The sequence below is a fragment of the Heterodontus francisci genome, chromosome 1 (assembly GCF_036365525.1).
Source record: "Heterodontus francisci isolate sHetFra1 chromosome 1, sHetFra1.hap1, whole genome shotgun sequence".
In the NCBI taxonomy this organism is placed as follows: Eukaryota; Metazoa; Chordata; class Chondrichthyes; order Heterodontiformes; family Heterodontidae; genus Heterodontus; species Heterodontus francisci.
In genome coordinates this window covers 11,872,155-11,893,902 of record NC_090371.1, presented here as the reverse complement: position 1 = coordinate 11,893,902, position 21,748 = coordinate 11,872,155, and the positions used below count along the sequence as shown (strand labels likewise).

At 44.4% G+C, this 21,748-nt stretch overlaps 1 protein-coding gene across 2 annotated transcripts in view; it reads left to right on the top strand.

The window, feature by feature from the left end:
• LOC137367712 (rab11 family-interacting protein 1-like) overlaps window positions 1-21,748 on the top strand; it is a 146,053-nt gene that overhangs the window by 102,268 nt on the left and 22,037 nt on the right. For both annotated transcript variants that reach the window (XM_068028668.1, XM_068028667.1), the window contains exon 4: window positions 12,874-15,627. In XM_068028668.1, the coding sequence (XP_067884769.1) occupies window positions 12,874-15,627 (2,754 nt within the window). The remainder of the gene's footprint in view (window positions 1-12,873; window positions 15,628-21,748) is intronic.

Below are 21,748 nucleotides of genomic sequence, written 5' to 3'. Positions count from 1 at the left end.
GCCTACCACCGAAGTAAGACTAACTGGCCTGTAATTCCCAGGGTTGTTCCTATTCCCTTTCTTGAACAGGGGCACAACATTTGCCACCCTCCAATCACCTGGTACCACCCCCGTCAGCCTAGTTTGGAGGGCTTGAGTTATAAAGAGAGATTAGATAGGCTGGGTCTTATTTTCCCTGGAGCGAAGGAGGCTGAGAGGGGACCTGATAGAGGTATATAAAATTATGAGAGGCATAGATAGGGTAGATAGCCAGAGTCTGTTTCCCATGGTAGGGGTGACTAAAACTAGAGGGCATAGATTTAAGGTGAGAGGGAGGAGGTTTAAAGAGGATCAAAGGGGTAAATATTTAACACACAGAATAGTGGGTATCTGGAATGAGCTGCCTGAGGAGGTGGTGGAGGCAGGAACAGTAGCGACATTTAAGAGGCATCTGGACAGGTACTTGAATGAGCAAGGCATCGAGGGATATGGAATTAATGCAGGCAGGTGGGATTAGTATAGATAGGCATTATGGTTGGCATGGACACGGTGGGCCGAAGGGCCTGTTTCTATGCTGTACGACTCTATGACTCTAATGAGAGCTACTAACTAACTGCCTCGCTAGTTCCAAGCTCTGGTGTGCCAGTACCTATGGTTTCTGTCTGGTTGGACTCTGGAGAGTTTGGCAATGAGGTAAAAGAGGGCAGGGGCAGCACTGTAACTCGGGTTTCAATAAAGTATAATTGGGTGTGGAGTTTCTATCATGTGGCCACTTGATGGATGAATACACAGTAATACAATTATAAATACTGTCCCGTCTTTCCAAACATTTGGTGTGAGCACTGTGAGCTCTATTACACTGGGGCACATAACTGAAGGGTACAGGTCTGTCTCTGTGTAACATTGGGTACAGGTCTATCACTGTATAACGCAAGGGTAAAGCACTGGTGGGTACAGCACTGGTTGGTACAGGTCTGTTGCTGTGTAACACCGAGGTATAGTACTGATGTGTAGAGGTTTGTCACTGTATAAAACGGGTTCTGTACTGGTACAGGTCTGTCTCGAATGCTGGGATACAATACTGGTGGGTACAACTCTGTCACTGTACAACACTGGGGTACAGTAATGGGTACAGTTCTGTTGCGGTAGAACACTGGAGTATAGGTCTGTTGCGGTATAATACTGGTACAGCTCTATCACTGTATAACACTGGGGTACAGTTCTGCCTCTATAACACTGGTACAGCTCTGTCATTGTATAATACTGAGGTACTGGTGGGAACAAGTCTGACTGTTGCACCGGGATATGGTACTGGTGGGTACAGGTCTGTCAGTGTATAACACTGGGGTACAGTACTGGTGGAATGGGTCTGTCTCTAACTGTGGAGTACAGTACTGGTGGGTACAGGTCTGTCACGGTATAACACTATAACCAGGGGGCATAGATTTAAGGTAAGGGGCAGGAGGTTTAGAGGAGAATTGAGGGAAAATGTTTTCACCCAGCGGGTGTTTGGAATTTGGAACACACTGCCTGAAGGGGTGGTAGAGGCAGGTACGCTCACAACATTTAAGAAGTACTTAGATGAGCACGTGAAATGCCATAGCGTACAAGGCTACGGGCAAAGTGCTGGAAAATGGGATTAGAATAGATAGGTGCTTGATAGCTGGTACGGATGGGCTGAAGGGCCAGTTTCTGTGTTGTGTGACTCTATGACTGGTACAGCTCTGTCACTGTTTTACACTGGGGTACAGTACTGGTGGGTACAGGTCTGTCACTGTATAACACTGGTGTAGAGGTCTGTCGCTATATAACACTGGTTACGTTCTGTCATTGTATAACACTGAGGTACATACTGGTGGGAACAAGTTTGTCTGTGTTGCACTGGGGTACAGTACTGGTGGGTACAGGTCTGTCACTGTATAACACTGGGGTACAGTACTGGTACAGGTCTATTTCTAACGCTGGAGTACAGTATTGGTGAGTACAGATCTGTCACTGTATAACACTGGGGTGCAGTACTGTTGAGTACAGGTCTTTCGCAGTATAACACTGGGGTACAGTAATGGTGGGAACCAAAACAAGAAATGCTGGAATCACTCAGCAGGTCTGGCAGCATCTGTGGAACGAGAAGCAGAGTTAACATTTCGGGTCAGCGACCAAGGTTCCGAAGAAGGGTCGCTGACCCGAAATGTTAACTCTGCTTCTCTTTCCACAGATGCTGCCAGACCTGCTGAGTGATTCCAGCATTTCTTGTTTTTGTTTCAGATTTCCAGCATCCGCAGTATTTTGCTTTTATTATAATGGTGGGAACCAGTCTGTTGCTGTATAACACTGCAGTATATACTGGTGGGTACAGGTCTGTCACTGTATAACACTGAGGTACAGTACTGGTGGGTACAGGTCTGTCACTGTATAACACTGGGGTACAGTACTGGTGGGTACAGGTCTGTCACTGTATAACACTGAGGTACAGTACTGGTGGGTACAGGTCTGTCACTGTATAACACTGGTAAACAAGTCTGTCACTGTATAACACTGGTACAGTTCTGTCATTGTATAACACTGAGGTACTGGTGGGAACAAGTCTGTCTGTTGCACTGGGATATAGTACTGGTGGGTACAGTATAACACTGTCACTGTATAACACCGGGGTACCAGCCTGCCACTGTGTCACACAGTATCATAGACTAGTTACAGCACGGAAGAGGCCATTTGGCCTGCCATGTCTGTGCCAGCTCTCTGCAAGAGCAACTCACCTAGTCTCATTCCCCTGCCTTTTCCCCATAGCCCTGCAAATATTTTCTCTTCAGATAATTATCCAGTTCTCTTTTAAAAGCCACAATTGACTCTGTCTCTACCAAACTCTCAGGCAGTGCATTCCAGATCCTAACCACTCACTGCGTTTTTCACAACAAAATTTTTCCTCATGTCGCCGTTGCTTCTTTTGCCATTCACCTTAAATCCGTGTCCTCTGGTTCACGATTCTTCCACCAACTAGAACAATTTCTGCCTATCTACTCTGTCTGGACTCCTCAGATTTTGAACACTTCAATCAAATTGTCTCTCAATCTTCTCTAAGGGGAACAGCCCCAACTTCTCTAATCTATCCACTGAAGTTCCTCATCCCTGGAACCATTCTTGTGAATCTTTTTTGCACCCTCTCTCAAATGCCTTCACGTCCTTGTTAAAGTGCGGTGCCCAGAATTGGACACAATACTCCAGTTGAGGCCGAACCAATATTTTAGAAAGGTTCACCATAGCTTCATTGCTTTTGTACTTTATGCCTCTATTTATAAAGTTCAGGATACCAGATGCTTTATTAACTGCTTTCTCAATCTGTGCTGCCACCTTCAATGATTTATGCACATATACCCACAGGTCCATCTGTTCCTGCACCCCCTTTAGAATTGTACCCTTTTAATTTATATTTCTTCTCCTCGTTCTTCCTACCAAAATGTATCACTTCACACTTCTCTGCATTAAATTTCACCTGCCACTTGTCCGCCCATTCCACCAGCCTGTCTATGTCCTCTTGAAGTCTATCACTATCCTTCCCCCAGTTCACAATAATTCCAAGTTTAGTGTCATCAATTTTGAAATTGTGTCCCGCACACCAAAGTCTAGGTCATGAATATTCATCAATGGTTCTTCACAAACGAGGACACAATTAACCTCCCAGAAATGTTAGGCAACCAAGGGTCTAATGAGAGGGAGGAACTGAAGGAAATCAGTATTAGTCAAAAATAAAATAGTGCTAGGGAAATTAATGGGGTTAAAGGCTGACAAATCCCCAGGGCCCGATAATCTACATCCCAGAGTACTAAAGGAAGTGGCCCTGGAAATAGTGGATGCATTGGTGGTCATCTTCCAAAATTCTATAGACTCTGGAGCAGTTCCTACAGATTGGAGGCAAATGTAACCCCACTATTTAAAAAAGGAGGGAGAAAAAAACGGAATTACAGACCAGTTAGCCTTACATCAGTAGTGGGGAAAATGCTAGAGTCTATTATAAAGGATGTGGAACACCTGGAAAGCATAAACGGGATTGGGCAAAGTCAGCATGGGTTTGCGAAAGGGAAATCATGCTTTACAAATCTACTGGAGTTTTTTGAGGATGTAACAGTAGAATAGATGAGGGAGAACCAGTGGATGTTGTGTATTTGGATTTTCAGAAGGCTTTTGATAAGGTCCCACATAAGAGGTTAGTGTGCAAAATTCAAACACATGGGATTGGGGGTAATATACTGGCATGGATTAGGAATTGGTTGACAGACAGGAAACAGAGAGTAGGAATAAACGGGTCTTTTTCTGGGTGGCAGACAGTAACTAGTGGGGTACCGCAGGGATCAGTGCTTGAGCCCCAGCTATTCACAATATATATTAATGACTTGAGTGAGGGAACTAAATGTAACATTTCCAAGTTTGCAGATGAGACAAAAGCTGTGGAGGAAAGTGAGCTGTGAGGAGGATGCAAAGAGGCTCCAGTGTGATTTGGACAAATTGGGTGAGTGGGCAAATGCATGGCAGATGCAGTATAACATGGATAAATGTGAGGTTATCCACTTTGATTGTAAAAACAGAAAGGCAGATTATTATCTGAATGGTGATAGATTGAGAAAGGGAGAGGTGCAACGAGACCTGGGTGTCCTTGTACATCAGTCACTGAAAAGAAGCATTCAGGTGCAGCAAGCAGTTAGGAAGGCGAATGGTATGTTGGCCTTCATTGCAAGAGGATTTGAGTACAGGAGCAAGGATGTCTTCAGTTATATAGAGCCTTGGTAAGACTGCATCTGGAGTATTGTGTGCAGTTTTGGCCTCATCTGAGGAAGGATGTTCTTGCCATGGAGGGAGTGCAAAGAAGATTTACTAGGCTGATTCCTGGGATGGCAGGATTGACGTATGAGGAGAGATTGGGTCGACTAAGCCTATATTCACTCGAGTTCAGAAGAATGAGAGGGGATCTCATAGAAACCTATAAAATTCTAACAGGACTAGTCAGGCTCGATGCAGGGAGGATGTTCCCGATGGCTGGGGAGTCCAGAACTAGGGGTCACAGTCTCACGATACAGGGTATGCCATTTAGAACCGAGATGAGGAGAAATTTCTTCACTCAGAGGGTGGTGAACCTGTGGAATTCTCTACGGCAGAAGGCAGTGGAAGCCAAGCCATTAAATATATTCAATAAGGAGATAGATATATTTCTTAATGCGAAAGGGATCAAGGGATATGGGAAGAAAGCAGGAACAGGGTACTGAATTAGATGATCAGCCATGATATTTATTGAATGGCGGAGCAGGGCCGATGGCCTACCCCTCCTATTTTTCTGTGTTTCTATCAGGAAAAGCAGTGATCCTAGTACCAATTCCTGGGGAACCCTACTGTATGCCTTCCTCCAGTTTGAAAAGCAACTGTTCATTACTACTCTGTTTCCTGTCACTCAGCCAATTTTGTATCCATGCTGCCACTATCCCTTTTATTCCATGGGCTCGAACTTTGCTGACAAACCTGTTACATGGCACTTTAATGACTGTTAATTTTGTCCTGGATTATCGTTTCTAAAAGCTTTTCCACAACCAAGGTTAAACTGACTGACCTGTAGTTGCTGGGCTTATTCTTTTGATCCTTTTTTAGAATAAGGGTGTAACGTTTGCGTTTCTCCAGTCCTCTGGCACCACTCCTGTATCTAAGGAAGATTATGGTCAGTGCCTCTGCAATTTTAACCCTTACTTCCCTCAGTATCTTTGGATGTATCTCATCCAGTCCTGGTAACTTATAAACTTTAAGTACAGCCAGCCTATCTAATGCTCTCTCTTTATCAATTTTTAGCCCATCAGTGTGTCAACTACTTCCTTGGGCAGCATTGTTTCCTTGTTAAAGATACATGCAAAGTACTCATTTAGTACCTCAGCCATAGACTCTGCCTGGATGTGTAAATCCCCTTTTAGGTCCCTAATTGGTTCCACTCCTCCTTTTATTATTTATACACCTATAGAAGATTTTTGGATTCCCTTTTATGTTAGCTGCCAGTCTCTTCTCATACTCTTTGCTTTTATTTCTTTCTGCATTTCCCCTCTGAGCTTTCTATATTCATATTCAGTTTCCTCAGTTGTATTACACCTGACATCTGCCATATGCACCCTTTTTTTTTTTGCTTCATTTTACTCTCTATCAACATCCAGGGGACTATAGCTTTATTTGCCCTACCTTTCCCCCTTGTGGGAATGGACCTCGACTGTACCTGAACTGTCTCCTGTTTAAAGGCAGCCCATTGTTCCATTACAGTTTTGCCATGTCAGTCCTTCATTCCAATTTAATAAAAGCTGTGACAGTTCAATTTTCACGCAATTGAAACTGGTGCACCTATAATTATTTTTACTCCAAATTGTTCCTTGTCCTTTCCATAGCCAAACTAAATATTTTATATACTATGATCACTGTTCCCTCAATGTTCCCCTACTGATACTCGATCCACTTGACCCACCTCATTCCCCAGAACCAGATCCAGTAATGCCTGCTTCCTCATCAGGCCAGAAGCATATTGATTCTCAAATTCTTCTGCACACACTTCATAAACTCTTCCCTCTCGCTGCCCTTTACACTGTTACTATCCCAGTCTATATTAGGGTCATTACTGTCCCCCATTATGACTAGTCTATAATTAAAAGTTATTTAAAGGTTTTCATGGTGAAAGCAGTATACATTGTAGAAGGCAATTTTTTAATGGTTTATACCATGTGAATTTGCTCCATAAAGGAGCAGTTGTTACCTTAAAAGAGAGGAGTTTTAGAAGAACTGGTAGCCTTGACATTTTGGGCAGCGTGTCATGGAGAAATGACTGGAATAGGTGGAAGAAGTAGGTTTATATGTGGTGGAGCATGGGAATGCTTCTTGCACCCCTCTGTAATTTTCTTGCAAATGTGTTCCTCTATATCTTTCCCACTAGTTGGTGACCTATAGAATTGCACTATAGTGTAATGGTTCTACTGTTTCTTCACTCTAACCAAATAGATTCAGTGCTTGACCCCTCTAGGACATCCTCTCTCTCCAGCACTATAATAAACATTTTAATCAATACTGCCACCCTTCTTCCTTTCTTTCCTGAACACCTTGTGTCCAGGAATATTTAGTACTCAGTCCTGCCCTTTTTTGAGCCAGCTCTCCATTATCACCACAACATCAAATTCCCACCTGCAGCTCACCAACCTTATTTACCACACTCCGCGTGTTCACATACATGCACAGGAAACCTAATTTAGACCGCATTACATTTCCTCTTCCTCTGACCCCATGACCTTACTATTTCTTACTCTATTGCTATCTGTCTCTCCCAATTTTTTGTGCACTTTGTTTTTCCTCTCTAATGTTCCATCTGTACCCATTTCCCTTGCAAGTTAGTTTAAACCCAGTCCGGTAGCACTAGCAAATGGCCCTGCAAGAACATTGGTCTTTGCTCTGTACTGCTGCTACCCATCCAGCCTGTACAGGTCCCATCTCCCCAGAACCGATCCCAATGTCCCAGGAATCTAAAGCCCTCCCTCCTGCATTAGGGAATGGGTCTGTCACGGTGCAACATTGGGGGTACAGTACTGTGGGAACAAGTCTGTCACTACAAAATACTGGCTACGGTACTGGCGGGTACGAGTCTGTCACTGTATAACACAAGGCTACGGTACTGCTGGGTGTTTTGGTGGGAATGGTCACGTGGGACAAACTTCAGCTGATAAATGAGCATCACACAATATTACACATTAACATACTGATTTAAGTGCAATTTTTTTTTTCACTAGCGTATATACCCTAATAGACATGATGAAAACACTGGGACTGAATGAATGCAGCTCCCCTGATGGCTCTGAGCAGTTGCCTTGTACCTTTTTGTTCTGAATATAGAGATCTTATGAGAAGTCCGGAGGGTCAACATGTGACCCTTTGCTACCGCTATCTAACTAATACAGTCACTAATGCTGAAGATGGGAAAGAATTGCTGGGCAGGGGATTTGCTGATCTGTTGTCTTTACATATGCACATTCATGGTAACCATTGTCGAGAGTACACTCTGCTGTTGGGTGTTTTCGACTGTAATTTCTTTTATTCATTCTTGAGATATCATATGACTATACGAATTAGGAGCAGATGTAGGCCATTCAGCCTGTCGAGCCTGCTCCACCATTTAATAAGATCATGGCTGATCTGTTTCTGTCTCAAATTCCACACTCCCATCTACCCTGATAATCTTTGATTCTTGTTAGGCAAGGTAATCAATCTACCTCCGCCTTAAAAATATTCAATGACCCTGCCTCCACCACCTTCTTGAGGTAGAGAATTCCAAAGTTGCACAACCCTCAGAGAAAACATTTCTCCTAGTCTCTCCCCTAAAAGGGCGACCCCTAATTTTAAAACAATGTCCCCTAGACTCACCCACAAGAGGAAACATCCCCTCCACATTCACCCTGTCAAGACCGTTCAGGATCTTATAAACGTGAATCAAATCTCCCCTCAACTCTTCTAAACTCCAGTGAAAACAAGCCCAGTCTGTCCAACCTTTCCTCATAAGACAACCTGCTCATCCAAGGTATCTAGCATCAGTACTAGATGCATGAAGGATGTTCCCGATGGTGGGGGAGTCCAGGACCAGGGGTCACAGTCTAAGGATAAGGGGTAAGCCATTTAGGACTGAGATATGTAGGGATTTCTTCACCCAGGGAGTGGTGAACCTGTGGAATTCCTACCACAGAAAGCAGTTGAGGCCAAATCATTAAATATATTCAAGAAAGAGTTAGATATAGTTCTTAGGGCTAAAGGGATCAAGGGATACGGGGAGAAAGCGGGAACAGGGTACTGAGTTTGGATGATCTGCCATGATCGTATTGAACGGCTCGAAGGGCCGAATGGCCTAGTCCTGCCCCTATTTTTCTATGTTTCTATCAGTCTAGTAAACCTCCTCTGAACTGCTACCAACGCATTCACGTCTTTCCTCGATAAGGAGACCAAAACTGCACACAGTATTCGAGGTGTGGTCTCACCGATGCCCTGTATAACTGAAGCATAACATCCTTACTTTTATTTTCAATTCCTCTTGTAATAAAGGATAGCATTCCACTGGCTTTCTTTATTACTTGCTGTACCTGCATACTAACCTTTTGTGACTCATGCACTAGAACATCTAGATCCCTCTGCACCTTGGAATTCTGCAGTCGTTCCCCATTTAAGAAATGTTTGAGGGATGTCAGCATTGCTGACAAGACTAGCATTTATTGCCCATCATTAATTGCCCTTGAGAAATCATCATCTGATTAACCTGGTTAATGAAATAGTGACAATGAAGGTTAACACATGAACTCCCTATTATATAATTCTGACAGATCACCCCTCATTGTGACACTCTCTGATATACCCAACACTCCTCAGTGAAACATTCTGATGCACCCCATACGCTTCACTGTTGCACACTCTATTGTACTCCACACCCCTAATTGTGGGCAGAAAAGTGGCAAATAGAATTTAGTCTGGAAAAGTGTGAGGCAATGTATTTGGCGAGGCCAAAGAAGGCAAGGGAATCCAGAATACAAGGTAGGATACTGAGAAGTGCAGAAGGACCTGGAGTGTATGTCTGCAGATTCCTGAAGGTAACAGGACAGGTAGATAAGTTGGTTAAGAAGGCATACAAGATACTTTCCTTTATTGGTCGAGGCCTACAGTATGAGAGCAAGGCAGTTGGAACTGAATCTATTAAAAACTAGTTAGACTGCAGCGTAAGTATTGCAAATGGTTCTGGTTACTGCATTTGCAGGAAGGATGTTGCAAGGAATGGAGATTTTAGCTATCAGAAAAGATTGGAAAGGCTGGGTTTGTTTTCTTTGGAACAGAGGAGGCTGAGAGGAGATTTAATTGCGGTGTATAAAACTGAGGGGCCGAGTTGGGGAGACAGGTGGGGCGACAGTGGCATAATGGTAATGTCACTGAACTAGTAATCCAGAGGCCTGGGGTAATTTCCTGGGGACACGGGTTCAAATCCCACCATGGCAGCTGGCAGAATTTAAATTCAATTAATTAATATATTCAATTAATTAACAAAAAATTCTGGAATTGAAAGCTAGTCTTGCTAATTGTGCTTGGAAGCTAACATCGATTGTCGTTAAAAACTCATCTGATTCACTAATGTCCTTTAGGGAAGGAAATCTGCCGTCCTTACCTGGTCTGGCCTACTTGCGACTCCAGAACCACAGCAATGTGGTTGACTCTTTACTGCCCTCTTAAATGGCCTAGCAAGCCACTCAGTTGTCAAGGGCAATTAGGAATGGGCAACAAATGCTGGCCTTGCCATTAACACCCACATCCCGTAAAAGAATTAGAAAAAAAGTTGAATGGATAGGAAGGACCTATTTTCATTAGCAGAGAGGTCAATAACCAGGTAATATAAAGAAATTTGTAGAAGGATTAGAGGGGAGTTGAGTAATTTTTTCACCCTGAGGGTGATGGTGGAACTCACTTGCCAAAAAAGGCAGTAGAGGCAGAAATCCTCATTGCATTTAAAAAATCTCTGATATTCACTTGAAATGCTGCAACCTATAGGGCTACGAACCAAGAGCTGGAAAGTTGGATTCGGCTGGATAGCTCTTTTTCAGTCGACACAGGCATGATGAGCCGAATGGCCTCCTTCTGTGCTGTAAATTTTCTATGTTGCAATATAACACACACATTTGTACACTACCCCTCATACCTTTCACTGTAACATTCTGATACAAAACAGCTCCTCACTATAACATTTACATACCCCTCACTGCAACACACTGAAATCCTCCACACACTCCCACTGCAACATTCTGATAAACCCCACACTCCTCACTGTAACACTCCACTATACTCTAATCCTGCACTAACATTAATATACTTCATGTCCTTTACTGAAAAATTCTGATACTAGCAGAGATCAGCAAAGCATGTGCAGTCAAATTAGTGTCTTTATTGCAACAGTAGTCCTTTAAATACAGGAATTCTAGTTATTCTTTCACCAAAGATTTTAACAGAATCAAAACGTCTCATTCCGGAAAAAGCTATAAAACTGTGTAAAAACACGCCTAGGCATATAAATACAAATTTTGTCAAGGGTCTAGCCTTGTGACTTGTTACAGTTATAGAATATGCATGTCTGGGAACTGTTTTCACCTGAGTTGAAAAAGGTTTACACCTGAGGGCTCCTTATTATTCAAGGAATAAACATTCTATTTCCTTGAAATCTGCCTCAGTGTGTATCATCCAAGAATCATAGAAAAATTACAGCACAGAAGGAGGCCATTCAGTCTGTCCGTGTCCATGCCGGCTGAAAAACTAGCTGCCCAATCTAATAATCTAAAGCAGCTTCTAAACTACCAAACTTGTTCTATGACAAAACTCCTAATTTGGATTCAAATTTTGCAGCAACATTATAGAAACATAGAAAATAGGAGCCAGGTGTAGGCCATTCGGCCCTTCGAGCCTGCTCCGCCATTCATTATGATCATGGCTGATCATCCAACTCAGTAACCTGTGCCTGCTTTCGCCCCATATCCTTTGATCCCTTTAGACCCAAGAGCTATATCTAACTCCTTCTTGAAAACATACAATGTTTTGGCCTCAATTGCTTTATAGCTGCTCCTTCCTTGAGTCTAAGTTTGTGCGGTGGCATGCCTATTGGAATTCGACAGTGTTGAACCTCTGGAGGGTATAGATTGTTATCATCGTCTTTGTCTATAGAATCAACGCTGATGTATTCTTTTAACGCACTTGACAGCTTTCCTAAAAATTTTTCATTTAAATCTAGCGAATCTTCATTTTTCGCACAAAGAATAGCTTCTATCGACGAATTGTCCCTGCCATTTTGCCACACCAAACCAATTTCTTCATCCCATCCCCCTCCCTCCCTTGCCATCCTCATCCCTCCCATCAATCCAATCCCTCACGGAAACAATCTCTCCAGCCAGAACAACTTAGTGCTGGGCTCCCCTTACCTTCCGCTGTTTTTGTTCTCCACCAATTTCCCCTCTCTGCCACCACCAACCATTGGCAGCTGCACATGCATCATACGCTCCAGTCCTCCACACCCTACATGCATCCATGTGCACCAGGCACAACTCACCAAATAAACCCAGCAACATGCTGACTGATCAAAACAGTCTGGACAGACAGAAAAGCTGAGTATTATTATAGGTACCCCATACTCTTCACTGGAGTAGGAGTATGAGTAAGAGTCAAAATGTATACCCCATACCACTCCTTGTAACACTCTTGCATACTCATTGCAACACCCCATCACACAAACCTCAACAGTCTGATTCAGCAATCAGCCAGCTGTTTCATTATGCAGAGGTTCCACTGAATTTGATTGTAAATGTAAAACACACTGAAAATCTATGTATAATAAAGTGAGCAGTGTAATGAGGCTGATTTTTTTTAGAACATTAGGCAGCAGAACACTTAACTAAAATTTATTTGAATATTATCATACATTGTGATTGTCTGGAAAGAAAGTTTAAAATATAAGATTGTTATGTTTGGCCCTGACACAACACTAACCAGGAGGAACATTCTGTCTTTCCTCCACAGCCTGGAAGTGTCTCCTATGGTAGAAACCAGTTCAGATACTCCCTCATTCTTTCCTTGCTTGCCATTGCATCCTCCACCTCCAGTTCCTCCTGTGCTACCTCTTCTACCTTCTCTTCATCTTTCCACCCGCCCTGACTCACTGGATAGCACAACTAACACTAACATATTCACAACTGTTGAGGAAGACCTTGTGTCGTCCTCAAAACCAACTACTAATCCTTTCTTTAGTGCTCTGCAGAGTAACCCTTTCTTTGAGGACCTCTTAGCTGATCAGATATTAAAGTCTCCTCCATTCACATCCTCTTTCTCTAGTTTAACCTTTGAGTCTCAAGGTGTACCCGATGTGTCGGTTCCTTCCCCAAGCACAGTTGACTCCAGTGGAACTGATTGGATTGCCTTGGAAAAATCAATAGCCAAAGAAGAGATTCCTGCCAGACCTCCTACTTCTACTCTAGCCTCCACAATGACCAGAACAAGTGTAAACTCCTTCCAAAAGCCACTGGTCACCTCGGATGGAGCCATGTGGTCAACTGTCTTCCCTTCACCTGGACCTGATGCTGAGGTTAAAGGTCAAATAATGCATTCCCCATTGGTACCCACAAATACCATGTCACTGGATGATTTGGATGTTGCTGTGCCTTTTATTGTGCCAAGTCAAATGAAAATGGAGTCTCAGGTAGAAGCTGAATGTTCCTCCATATTCACCCAAGCAGTTAACCACAAGACTGTAGAAATGGTTCCTTCAATTCCAAATACTGCATCAATCCAGGCTAGTAACCAAAGTAGCATCATTTCACTTAACATCTCGGGTCTGAGAGCCAACTCAAAAGCCAAGAACAATGAGCCCTTAGATATGATTCAGGAAGGTACCACTACAGAGCATGCAAAACCCTTGGATTTAAAAACCTATTCTGCACAAGACACTACCCTTTCGTCAGCCACTGAGGGCCTACCCCAGGAGGAAGGTGATGGGTCACCTCCAATGATTCAGAATGCTGTCTTCAGTAATGAAGGACATGACTTTGTACCAGAAATGAGAATTGACCAAGAACCCCAGACTAACTGTGGGTCTGTTGCCTTACACCAAGAGATTACAAAGGAACAAAAAGATCTCAGTAATCAGGAGAGAGCTTCAGCACTGATGGAAGGTGACAGAGGCACAGAGGGCATTGCCAACAAGGCTGAAGGTTGGCAGGAGGTTGGAAACTCTCCGCTACTGGTACCTGCACCAGAAGTCACTGCAGATGAGGGTGATGGGACAACACATGCCAGAAATGGTGATGTCAGCATTGTGCCATTAATCCAAGATAAGGAGGATAATGGTGATGTGTGCCTAGTTTCTCCATCCAGTTCCCAAGTTCTCTTTGACAAAGATGACAGTCAGTCCTGTGAAGTTAGACAAAGTGTTGTCAAAGTGGGAAGCAAATGCCAAAATGTAGTCATGCCCTGTGAAGGAGCAGGGAGGAGCCCAGAGAATCCAGCAGATAAAAATATTATTTCTGAATCGCTTGACAAATTGAACATTCAGTTGACACAGACTGGACCCCCGCCTCCCAAACCACCTCGGTTGCTTGCATATACCAATCAGGGTTTGGAAGAGGAAGTCAACTTGGTGGAGGAGCAACAAAGAGAAAAAGAGACACCATTTGGCCTCCCAGCAATGGCTCCGCAGGCAGTAAACCTGTCGGAGCAGCAGTTGGGTAGTAGGTTTGAACAAAAGGCCTCTCTTGTGGTTTCAAGCCCAGCTGCTGATGAGGTAAATCCTGATTGGACTGATTCCATCTCCGCACAGTCTGTTGCTCAGGAGTTTATGGATAATATTAGACCATCAAATGATGTGGTAACAAAGGGGGATGCCTCTTGTGGGGCCGTCGAATTGAGCGTAAATGAGAGAACAGGGGTTGAGCACTACAAGACGTGTCTTTCTGCACTCTCATTGGAGGGAATAAGCATGTCAATTGACGATGATGGAAATTCAAACAAACTGGATGCTTTCCAACAAACTCCTACTTTGGGGCTAATTGAAGTCCACCAGGCAAAGCAACTTTTCAAGTTAGAGCCCGCTTTGTTGAAAACAGTTACAGGTATGAACTCATTGGAGACTGTTTCACTGGTCAAGGAGAGGCCACCGACAGTCCTGGAGAGGCAGAATGTATTTCATAAAGAGGAAACCAGTTTGCTCTGGCCTGATCAGACTGACCAATCGGAGCTGGAATTCATATCGGCTGTTGAGGATCTGCCACACAAGTCCAGTCCTATATTTCCTGAGTGCGAGACATCTTTGGGGAGTGATACAGAGTTCTCTGGTAAACTAGGCGCCGAGATGAGCGAGGAACTTGGAAAGGGAAGTGGGACTTCCACACTGAGAGATTCCGAGGAAACACTAACCAGGAGTTTGGAGATAAAAACTCAGAATAGCCAGCCTGGTGAAACTGTGGGTCAAAGCGCTGGACTCGGGCCTTTCCTGGACAGTGAACTGGTAACACCTAGGACAGAAACAGAACAGGAAGCCACTTTGGCTGCCCATTCTCCACCTGATTTTTGCCTGCCCCTAACTGTAAAACCTGACAAGGGACAGGTTTTGGAAAAGGCAAATAGCGTGGCATGTAACCACCAGCCTACCACCCGGAATGTTAACTTCCAATCTGTCAGCAGCGAAAAACCAGTGACTGAGGATTGTTCTTTAGCTGTGTCCCATGGCCATTCTGCAGCCAATGACTCCTTCTTTGAGGAAGGACTGAGCTTTAAAGAACTTCATGTAAAGGCTGCACCGCATGCCCTTCAAGCCACTAATTTCATTAGCGAACAGTTGGCTCAGCCTCCACAAAGTAACAAGCCTTTGGCCTTCTCTACCCCTTATCCTGTGGCTGTAACTAACTCTGAAGTAACCAGTCTCCCCTCCCCCATCCTCTTCCCTTCAAATGTTCCTCCCCTCTCAGCAACCACCCAGCCAGCAGCCACCCCCCATCACTCGCTGCAGTCCAGTGGTTCGAAAGTGCCGTTGCTTACGGTTTTGCTCCGGGAGATACAGCCGGCTGCGATACCCTTCCCCCAGCAGAGGAGCAGGTGAGCATGGCAGAAAAAGTAATTAAATTTCTGAGACTGTGTTTTATGTTCAAAATGTTCTTTTTAAATAATTTCCTTACACTTGAGTATTCATGATCAGAGAAGTGCCTGATAGCATCTATCATTTCTTCTCCTAATTGTCTCCCCTCAACTCCAGATACCTCTTTTAAAGAACTGGCACAGGCATGATGGGCCGAAAGGCTCCTTCTGAGCCATATGATTCTAGGTGCTGCATACAATTTGATGGCTTCCAGCAGGCCTTTGGTACTTCACATGGGGGGAGGTGGTGGTGCAGTGGTAATGTCATTGAAATAGTAATCCAGAGTCCAAGCCAATGCTCTGGGGACATGGGTTTGAAACCCACCATGGCAAGTGGTGAAATTTGAATTTAGTTAAAATCTGGAATTAAAAACAAAACTAGTCTAAAGGTCACCATGAAGGCATTTTCGATTGTTGTAAAAACCCATCTGGTTCACTAATGTCCTTTTAAGGAAGGAAATCTGCCGTCCTTACCTGGTCTGGCCTACGTGTGACTCCAGACCCACAGCAATATGGTTGACTCTTAACTGCCCTCTGAAATGGCCTAGAAAGCCACTCAGTTGTCATGGGCAATTAGGAGAGGCAATAAATGCTGTCCTAGCCAGCGACACCCACATGCCACAAGCAAATAAAAAAGATTTCTTCATGTTTGAGCCTTGGCAGTGGCAGTAACCACTGAGGGCCATCAGCCAAGTGCAATCCTAACCATGAATATGCATTTGCCAGTAGGAATCATTGACGGTGATGAGGAGCAGAAACCCTTAGCTGATTTCATTCTTTTTTTCCTCTCTCTCTTCTCCTGCCCTAGTCTGGAGCCTATTGGACTGCTGATGTCTTGGTTGAGATAACTCACACTCAGCACAGATCAGCAACTAAACCTGTATGGCTCGAAGTTGAGACCTTTTCTTTTTCTCTGGCATTTACCAAAGTTTCTTATTCAAGCTGTCATTTCTAAGTCTAAAGATTGGCATTGGCTCCAGAATCCTTAGCTGGGGAGGTCAGAGGGGTAGGGAGATACAGCTGCGAAACGAAGAAATGTTTCAGTGACCAGACCAAGGGAGCCAGCATGAAGTTGGGAGTGGACTTCTGAAAAAGAAAATGGGGTTATTGTACTGTATAAACACTGAAGGAGAGGATAATTACACCACCAGCCCACAGGCTGTGCTAGGAATGATATGACTCTCATTCCCACCTAAAGAGGCACTCATGGGGTTTTAGATTTAAGTTTTGGGACCACTGGCCAAAAGGAACAGTAGTCCCAGAGAGTTACTGCTCCAGAGTTTGTGTTCTCTTATCAGAAACCAATCCAGATTGGAAGTATCTTGCTGGGGGTCTTGGAACACATTTGAAAGTGTGCATTCAATAATCTCCGGATGATCACATCGGATACTCGCTGGTGGACTGTTGCTTCAGTTCAAGACCCTATGGTTTTAGTGATGTTGATTCACGTACACGCATGCTTGTGTCACCACTTCGGTCATATTCAATGCAACATGCCATCCTGCGATACCATCCACTGTCCCAGAGGGTGAAAGAACAGTGCCCCCGTGCACTGCCGCAGAGTGTGAAAGGACAGTGCTCCCATGCACCGTCCCAGACCGTGGAAGGACAGCGCCCCCGTGCACCATCCTGGAGCGTGGAAGGACAGCAACGCCCATGCACTGCCCCGAAGCATGGAAGAACTATATGGAATGTAGGGAAGTGTGAAGTTGTTCACTTTGGTGGTAAAAATAGAAAAGCAGAATTTTTTTAAAAGGTGTGAAACTGGTAAGTGTTGATGTTCAGAGAGACTTGGGGTGTGGGGGGAGGTGGGAGGTGGCGGGTACTCGTACAAGGAACGCCCCGCACAAAGTTAACATGCAGGTGCAGCAGGCTATTAGGAAGAAATGGCATGTTGGCCTTTATTGCAGGGTGATTGGAATAAAGGAATAAAGCAGTCTTACTAAAATTGTACAGGGTTTGGTGAGACCGAAGATTTACTAAATTGGTCCCTGGGATGAGGGGTTGCCCTGTGATGCGAGGCTGAGTAAATTGTGCCCATATTCTGGAGTTTAGGAGAATGAGAAATGATCTAATTGAGCCATTCAAGATTCTGAAAGGGATTGAAAGGATAGAAGCTGAGAGATTGTTCCCACTGGTCAGGGAATCTAGAACACGGGGACACTGTCTCAGGATAAGGGGTCAATCATTCAGGACAGAGATGAGGAGAAATTACTTCACTTAAAGGGTTGTGAATATTTAGAATTTTCTACCCCAGAGGGTTGTGGATGCTTCATCATTGAATAAGTTTAAGGCTGGGATAGATAGAGTTTTGGTCTCGCAGGGATATGGGGAGTGGGCAGGAATGTGGAATTGAAGCCCAAGATCAGCCATGATCATACTGAATGGTGGAGCAGGCTCGATGGGCCATATAGTTTACTTCTCCTATTTCTTGTGTTGAGTGCGACCCCGTGCACTGTCCCAGAGTGTGCGTAAGGACTGCGGCCTGCGCACTGTCCCAGAGCGTGTGTAAGGACTGCGGCCCCGTGCACTGTCCCATCCAATCCCAGGCACTATCACAATATTGGCTGAAGTTTCAGCTTCGATCCTATACTCAATTTCTTGCATCGAACCTTTCCATGAGAATGATATCAACTGAGCTAAGCTGCAGATTAATCCTAGCGCTCTATTTATGGTACTTGCTGAATAAATGTTGAGATGTAAAATTCTCCTTTGTATAAATCTCATCAGAAATCAATCTTGATTCTGACAGTTTCCAGTGAGCTTGCACATTCCAAACAGTGGCATTTTAATTGTGCTTCATGTCCTGCACTGAGGGTTCTGGAGGATAAGGATGGTGTTAAGACTAACAGGAAACGTCTCTAATGCCATATCTTGATGCATTTATGCTTCAGTGCGTGAAGTTGAAATGTGGATAAGGGGAGGATTACAATGGATGCTGATGAGGAACAGGATCTTCAGAGGGAGTCTGTGTAATGACTGACATGCAGGAGAGAGGCACTGGATGCTGAGGGTAGGATGGTTGAGGGAACAGGAAGAAGAGATAAATATAAATTAATGTAGAGATGGAAGTATAAAATAATTAGTTGAAGCCCAGAGTAGAATCCCAGCTGATACAATGGAGTTTAGAAATATGAGAGGTAATCTCATTAAAACATATAAGATTCTGGGAGAGTTTGACAGGATAGATGTTGAGAGGCTGTTTCCCCTGGCTAGAGAGTCTAGAACTAGTTGCAAGATAAGGGGTCGGCCATTTGGATCTGAGATGAAGGCGAATTGCTTCATGCAGAGGGTTGTGAATCTTTGAAAATCTGTATCCCGGGGGCTATGGATGCTCAGTCTTTGAGTATATTGAAGGCTAAGATCAAAAGATGTTTGCATTCTAAAGAAGTGAAATGATATAGGGATCAGGTGGGAAAGTGGAGTTGAGGTTCAGGATCATCCATGAACTTGAATGGTGGAGCAGGCTCGAGGCGCAATATGGCCTACTGCTCCTATTTCTTATCTTTCTCTCTTCGATGTTGGTTGCTGGTTGTCTGACATGATGGCGAAATAACCAAGGGTTTCTCCAGTCTGTGTGCATTTACATTTTTTCACCCCAAATTTCTCCCCTCTTTGTGAGGTTTAGATCTCTGGGCATCAGCAGCTGCAACCCGCCCTTCTGTCCCCCACCTCACCGGTATCTCCACAAGGTGCTCATTTCCTAATGAACGAGCTTAAAAAGTATCAACCAGGAAGGACATTAATGGCAAGCCTGGTCTTTGCCCAACATCCAAGTGGGTACTTACTATTCTGGGACGTGTGACCACCTTAAGAGACTGTAAGTGAACGTCACTAGAGGAAGTGATGTTACTTCACACGTGATCAAGGAGTTGTGGGTGTAGCCTGACAGAGTGAGATGTGTGTAGATGTGCTTTTGCATATATAATGTTCTAGTTAAGTTATAAATAAAAACCCACATTTTATTTGGATATTAATTGTAGTCCTGTGATTCTTACAATAGTTCACATACCAAAGGAACAAGTCTTCTTTGGCCTCCTTATCTCGAGAGACAATGGGTAAGTGCCTGGAGGTGGTCAGTGGTTTGTGAAGCAGCGCCTGGAGTGGCTATAAAGGCCAATTCTAGAGTGACAGGCTCTTCCACAGGTGCTGCAGAAAAATTTGTTTGTCGGGGCTGTTGCACAGTTGGCTCTCCCCTTGCGCTTCTGTCTTTTTTCCTGCCAACTGCTAAGTCTCTTCGACTCGCCACACTTTAGCCCTGCCTTTATGGCTGCCCGCCAGCTCTGGCGAATGCTGGCAACTGACTCCCACGACTTGTGATCAATGTCACAGGACTTCATGTCGCGTTTGCAGACGTCTTTAAAGCGGAGACATGGACGGCCGGTGGGTCTGATACCAGTGGCGAGCTCGCTGTACAATGTGTCTTTGGGGATCCTGTCATCTTCCATGCGGCTCACATGGCCAAGCCATCTCAAGCGCCGCTGACTCAGTAGTGTGTACAAGCTGGGGGTGTTGTTCTGTGTTGGAGATACGGTCCTGCCACCTGATGCCAAGTATTCTCCGGAGGCAGCGAAGATGGAATGAATTGAGATATCGCTCTTGGCTGACATACGTTGTCCAGGCCTCGCTGCCATAGAGCAAGGTACTGAGGACACAGGCTTGATACACTCGGACCTTTGTGTTCCGTTTCAGTGCGCCATTTTCCCACACTCTCTTGGCCAGTCTGGACATAGCAGTGGAAGCCTTTCCCATGTGCCTGTTGATTTCTGCATCTAGAGACAGGTTACTGGTGATAGTAATACTACAAGTAATACTACACTTTACAGTAAGAATAGCTAAATAGTGATCAGGAACAGGAAGTCTGGTTGCCCCAGCTTCAGGGCATGAAGGCCAGTTGTGTTGCCCCTTAGGGTTGTCTTGGCTGACATCACCATAGACCAGATTTGAACTTGTCTATTTAACAATTTAACAGACAGGAACTTTTCCCCTTTTTTTCCAGCTCTGTTCTCACTTGTGTGATGCGAGGCTATAAAAGCCTGTATCTGAAGTTTGTTTCATTCTGATAATGCAATCATAGTGGCTGACTGCTTGGATACTCTCAGCAAAAGATAGTTGAGGAGGTTGCCGGATGGTAGTCAAGGTTGCAGTCCTTATAGGTTCTGTGCTACTGACATCTGTTGAGAGCCAGAGTACTTTAACCCCAGCTTTACCCCTCTGAGGCCATGTTTTCTCCAGTAATAATCTGTAGCATTGACAGCTTACAGGACTGTATAAGGTGGCAAATTCCTTTTTCCCCACACTGGGAGATCCCCAGTGAAAATCTGTGTGTCAATAAAGAAAGCAAGGCCTTATCCTGGGGGAAATTCTGGAGATTCCTTTTAAAAGCAACCTTCTCATAACTATCTAATTTAGTTTTCACCAAGCCTTGAATTCCGTCCCAGGCTGCTTTTTGAAACCAAATGGAATTGTTTCTCAGGCGTTGCTTTGTGTGTTTAATGGGAAGCTGGATAAACACATGAGGAAGGAAGGAATGAATAGTAGGATACGTTGACGTGGTGGGAGGAGGGTTATGTGGCACACAAACACTGGCATTGACCAGTTGGGCAAAATGGCCTGTTACTGTGCTGTAAAATTCCTGTAATTGTCTCACTGACTGACACAGAAATGGGTGGTTTACAAATAACCCAGCCTGATGCTGTACCATGTTAAAGATCAGATTTGTTTCGAAGAAGAGGAAGTGGAGGAGCAGAGAGACCTTGGGGTCTATGTGCATAGATCATTGAAAGTTGCAACTCAAGTGGATAGGGCTGTGAAGAAGGCATATGGGGTGTTAGCGTTCATTAGCAGAGGGATTGAATTTAAGAGCCGTGAGGTGATGATGCAGCTGTACAGGACCTTGGTAAGGCCTCATTTGGAGTACTGTGTGCAGTTCTGGTCGCCTCATTTTAGGAAGGATGTGGAAGCCTTGGAGAGGGTGCAGAGGAGATTTACCAGGATGTTGCCTGGAATGGAGAATAAGTCTTACGAGGAAAGGCTGAACATTCTAGGCCTCTTCTCATTAGAAAGGAGAAGGATGAGGGGT